Source organism: Theropithecus gelada, chromosome 4 (assembly GCF_003255815.1).
Source record: "Theropithecus gelada isolate Dixy chromosome 4, Tgel_1.0, whole genome shotgun sequence".
Taxonomy (NCBI): domain Eukaryota; kingdom Metazoa; phylum Chordata; class Mammalia; order Primates; family Cercopithecidae; genus Theropithecus; species Theropithecus gelada.
In genome coordinates, this window is record NC_037671.1 from 154,538,453 (window position 1) to 154,544,452 (window position 6,000).

Genomic DNA, 6,000 nt, shown 5'->3' on the forward strand with positions numbered 1-6,000 from the left:
TTCCAATTAAAACGAGCAAATGTAATATTTTACTTCACTAACAATAAAGAAACACATACCCAAACTTCATAGACACTATTGTTCTATCAAGTTAGTGAAGATATTTTTCTTTTTTAAAAAATGAATTACTTGTTCTGGTGGATGAAATGCATACTGTTCTAGACAGCCTTGCTAAAGACGGTGGGATATAGTGTCAAGCTAATGTGACATTATAATACATTTATTTCTCAATGACAGAAAGTGAAGACAAAATTTCCAAAGAACTTAGTAAGTATTTTTCCCAAATTCTCACAGGCAGGAAAAAGGACATTCTCCTATAATTCAAAACTATTACTACACACAATAATATATATCTTATATATATATATAAGATATAAAATATTATTGATATAGAGTTTATATTCAGATTTCCTCGATTGTTCTCAAAATCTGAGAATTCTGGAATCAATCATATTTTCACATGTTACATTTGGTTGTCATGTCTCTTTAGTAACCTACTCTGAATTTGTCTGATGGTTTCCTCATGATCAGATTCTTTGGGGAAGAATTCTACAAAGGTAATATTGTGCATTTCCCATTGTATCTTATGAGAAGATGTAAAATATGACTTTCATTATTACTGATGGTCAGTTTGATCACTTGGTAAAGGTGATATCTACTAGATCTATTTTCACTGCACTGTTCATCATTTGTAATTAATAAGTAATCTGTGGGGTGACACTTGAGACTATATAAATACCCGGTTCCCCCAAAACTTTTTAGCCATTCATCAACATATCTTGTCTGAATCAATTATTTATATTGGTATTATAAATCGATGGTTTTATTATTTTATTTTTTCTTCTGCATTTCAGTATTCTTCCATGAAGAGATTTCCTTTCTTACCCTTGAACTTACATATTAATTTATGTATTTATTATTTATTCATTTATTTTTGATAACTTATGATCTTTTTTGTTTTCTGTGTGCCATAATTAATTAACATCATGATTCCTGTTGATGCTCAAATTATCCCAAGTTCGATCAATTTGAGCACCTACCAGATACCACCTGTGTTCTTTTTACATATCCCCATCATTTTTATACTTCCTTGCTTTATGACATTCCAATGGGATATTGTCTTTTTCATTACTACATTTTCATATACACGTTTGTCTATTTGTGAACTTTCTATTCGCCTCCGTTGAACTATCTACTCATGAATCAATACCACACTGTTTTAATTATAGAAGCTTTATAGTGTGTTTTAATATCTGGCAAGGCATTTGTTAAAAGGATAGAGCTTGCATTAATTGTTCTTACCACACACGCATGCACACACAGGAAACCATCCAAGGAAACTTTATAACGTTTACAAGGAAACTTGTGGAGGTGATAAATATGTCTATTATCTTAATTATGGTGATGGTCTCACAGGTGTTGCAAATGTTCAAATGTATAAACTTGTATACATTAAATAAGTACACTTTTTGTATATTAATTTATTCCTCAATAAAACTGCTTAAAAAATATCTAGTAAGGCTAGTCACCTCTCCTTTCTCTTTTCTTTAGGGTTCTCATAACTATTTTTATTTTTTCATATAAACTTCAAAATCTACTTGACTAGCTCCATAAAAACAACTTTGTTATTTTTATTGAGATTATGCCAAACTTATTAAGATGGGAATAAATGATAGCTTTATTATGTTTACGAGTACCATTCAAAAACAAGAAAAATTTCCAAACTTATTCAAGTCCACTTTTGTATTTTTCAGGAGTATGTTAATTTTTTTCTCATATAGATTTTACACACTTCCTGTTAAGCTTATGGTTAAATAAATTCTTTTTGCTACTAATACAACTGAAGTTTCCTCTTCTGTTACATTATCTAACTAGCTATTGTTTGTTTATAGAAAAGTTTCTGATTTTTGTATTTTAATAGTCTATTACCTTACTGATTTTTAAAATTGTGCTAGTGTTTTCATTGTTGTTTTGGATTTTCCATATATACTATGATATCAACTGTAAATAGAGATAGTTTAACTTCTATTTTAATTATCATGGCTCTTTCATTTGTTCTGATCTGATTGAATGGAATAGTATCTCTAACATATATTTTATATATATGTTATATACACTATAGTAGGAACCATAGTCTTTTTTTTCTTTTTGAAACAGAGTCTTGCTCTGTCACCCAGGCTGGAGTACAATGACACAATCTCAGCTCACTGTAACCTCTGCCTCTGGCTTCAAGGGATTCTCTTGCCTCAGCCTCCCTGAGTAGCTGGGACTACAGGTGTGCACCACCACAGCCAGGTAATTTTTGTATTTTTAGTAGAGATGGGGTTTCACCATGTTGACCAGGCTGGTATTGAACTCCTGACCTAAAGTGATCTCTCTGGCTTGGCCTCCCAAAGTGCTGGGATTACAGGCATGAGCCACCGCACCTGGCCGGAACCATAGTCTATTAATAAAGTATGTGGACTCTAAGTCAGATATGCTGGAGTTTCTCCCCCGGTGATCTGAATCAGCGGGGGAGATGTATGTGTGACATTGGCTGCTTACTTTCTGAGTTTCGTTCTACTCATCTATAGGTAAAGTTTCATAAGGGATTTGTATTCCAAACACGTGTACAATTCTTAACATTAAGTACTGTATGTGCTCAATAGATAATACTTTCTCGCTTTCTTCTCCCCATGGGAAAGCCTGCATTGTAGTTCTCTGGACAATTCCTGGAGAAATCATGAGATATGACTCTCTCACCTGTAGAATCACAGCAAAGGATCCATCCTACTGATAAGTAGTTCCCTCTGAAATTGCCTGAATGAATGAAATTCTCCAGTTCAGGTGAACAGCCCTGAGGATATGCAGGCATGTGTTGTGCTTCTGAGATTTTTACAACATTTGTTTTACAGAGGAAAGTTTACATTAGTTTAACATAGTTAGGAAACATGTCGTCTACAGGAGTAGAATACATTGTATTCTGAACAATTTAGCAGTCCTCATACTTGGGCTTTCTTCCCAGTTCTTGTGCTATTTTCCCAGACAGCAAATTAGTTAAAAGGCCTTTGGCCATGACTCTTTCCCTTGAGTCAGCTATTCTCTCGTTTAAAGTGTAGAGATAGGGGGGATTTAATTAGCCCAATGCCTGGCACATTGCATGCACTCAGTAAATGTTTGTCGAGTATTCGAGTTATCTCTAGATGGTCACTTTTGCTATTACTATTAATTTATGAGCATATCGGTAATTATTGTGCTGATAATACTGACAGTGAACAAGCACTTAAAAGAAGAGTTAACTCATAACTTATAGGGATGTATTATGAGAGTCCAGATAGTCAACAACCTGTCTATTTCAAACATGTTCACTATTATTCTAATGTTCTAAGGCTGTAATTCTACACATGAAGCTCAGATAATTCTAAGATAGTGAGGAACTGCAGCAACTATCTGGATATTTTCCCTGCAGTGTGTGTGTGTGTGTGTGTGTGTGTGTGTGTGTGTAAGCCCCGACTAAATATAGAACCCCCATTCTTTGTGTAAGCTACTTAAGAGAAAGGATTTTATCTTTTAATTTTTATCTCTTCAGCAGAAGTTATTATTGCTAGTTCAATCCCAAATCTATACATAAATTATGAAGTTTAAAAACCCCTTAAAAATAAGTTTTTAATAAATATTTTTCCTGAAATAATGTTTTTACTGACCTTGAAAATTTTTCTTAGCTGTTGTCATGCTCAACATTACTCACTGATGACATATGTGGTAATGATGGCAGTGTAAAGAAAAAGCTTGAGGAAATACACACGGTGCTGATATTTTACTAAAATGAATGTAGCACTCATTCGTAATTGTAATTTAATTTTTAAGTAAAAATCTGATTTCCACTATCATTCCCTTCAGCCTGGCTCGTTATAGGCCTAAAGCCTGTGTGAATTTACACAGCTGCTTTGAGGCTTTGCATATTTCCTTGTTTTAGATTCTTTGATTTTTTTTTTTAAGGGGTATTTTTACACTGAAGTAAAACACAACTATTAACACTAGCCTCGGGGGGGAAAAAGAAACTAACAAACCTACAGCTTGAAATGTTTCAATACTTTGCCTTTAAAATTTTGCACACCCTTTAGAAGTTACAAAAATAAAAACCACTCCCTGTAAAAAAAAAAAAAAAAAGAAAGAAAGAAAAAAAGATTGAGAACAAACTGTCATGATTTCAGAAAACGATAGCAGACGTGCAGGTGTTAACACCAGAGAGCTCACCTCTGAATAAAATGGTGCCTTCTAAACAGCCACTATTTACATGTTTTAGAATCCTTTCTTGGGCATGGGTGCCTTTATATTGCCCTATTACCACAAGATACAAGCCGTGCAGCAGAATGTTTTCTGTATGGTACCCAGCCAAAAGTGAAACAAGTTGCCCACTGACAGAGAGGCCATTTATAGAACATATTCATTTACACCAGTGCTAGGCAGCCACTGAAAGGCAATGCAAAGAAGTAATTTCTCTTTACCTTGCTTGGAGCAACTCTGACCTGGAGAGCCATGTACACATCCTACGTCAAGGAGGTGATGAAAGCCCCACTCCTTATAGCGATGACATCTGGAAGAAGACACAATTGTCACCGTGAGCTTTTCAATTACTCCTGGAGACTAAGTGTGAGACGCAGTAGTGCAGGATGATTGGATTACGCAAAACGAGACAGATGCCATCTGCGAGCCATGCGGAAGCTGCTGAGTGCCAAAATGAACATCCTTATTAAACGACGGAGTTCTCATACCATTTGTAGTTTGGTCAGATTTGAAAGATGAGTTGATTGTTTTTAGATAGTGCTGCAAATAGGCAGGGACTTGGAATCCTCTCTGGCTGTATGAGTAATTACTGTCTCATACTTAAATTAGAAACATTGGTTTTCAGTTAGGTCTTGAGATTGTTTCCAAAGGATGCTGCTGCATTCATGTTGAAGCATGGCCTGTCCTCTCTGTTTCACTCACAAGGGCCACAGAGTTCTGAGAAAGAAATCATCAGTTCCTTTCACATCATGACAAAGAAATGTAAAAATTATGACTTTTTGTTAGGAAACAAAAGGATTCCCATACTCTAAAATAATGGCCACAGTACAGTGGTGGAATGTTTTCCAGAAACTGCCAGGAGGCAGTATTGGAGCTCTGTGTCTCTCTGAGTCCTGAGGCTCCAGAACCAACCCTTCATTTACAATCCATTCTCTCATCTTTTTACTGGCACTAACTCTATTATTATTTTTATTTTTATTTTTAATTGCTGTGATTACATAGTAATACAGTAATATACCCATAGTATTTATGGGGTATATGATATATTTTGACATAGGCATTGAATATGTAATGATCGCATCAAGGTCAGTGGGATTTCCATCACTTCAAGCATTTATCCTTTGTGTTACAAACAATCCAATTGTACCCTTTTAGTTATTTTCAAATGTACAATTAAATTATTATTGACTATAGTCACTCTGTTGTGCTATCAAATACTAGATCTTATACATTCTCTCTAACTCTTTTTTGTATGCATTAACCATCCCCACACTCCCCCTTTCCTCCCACTGCCCTTCCCAGCCTCTGGTAACCATTCTTCTGCTTTCCATCTCCATGAGTTCAATTGTTTTCCATTTTAGCTCCCGCAAATAAGTGGGGACATACGAAATTTGTCTTTCTGTGCCTGATTTATTTCACTTAACATAAGGACCTCCAGTTCCATCCATATTGTTGCAAATGACAGGATCTCATTCTTTCCGTTGACTGAATTCTATTCTGCACCTGTACCACATTTCTTTATCCACTTGTCTGTTGATGGACACTTATGTTGTTTCTTAATCTAGGATATTGTGAAACATGCTGCAATATACATGGACATGCAGATACCTCTTCGATAGACTGATTTCCATTCTTTGGGGTATATACTCAACAGTGGGATTGCTGGATCATATGGCAGTCCTATTTTTGCTCCTTTGAGGAACTTCCAAACTGTTCTCCATAGTGGCTGTACTA

The 6,000-nt window shown here is 35.2% G+C and overlaps 1 protein-coding gene across 1 annotated transcript in view; it reads right to left on the reverse strand.

Moving 5' to 3' along the window:
* TMEM244 (transmembrane protein 244) overlaps positions 1-4,603 on the reverse strand; it is a 28,505-nt gene extending 23,902 nt beyond the window's left edge. Inside the window, exon 1 of the mRNA XM_025383581.1 lies at positions 4,488-4,603. Within this exon, the coding sequence (XP_025239366.1) occupies positions 4,488-4,520 (33 nt within the window). The 5' untranslated portion in view covers positions 4,521-4,603. The remainder of the gene's footprint in view (positions 1-4,487) is intronic.
* Positions 4,604-6,000: the final 1,397 nt, after the last annotated feature.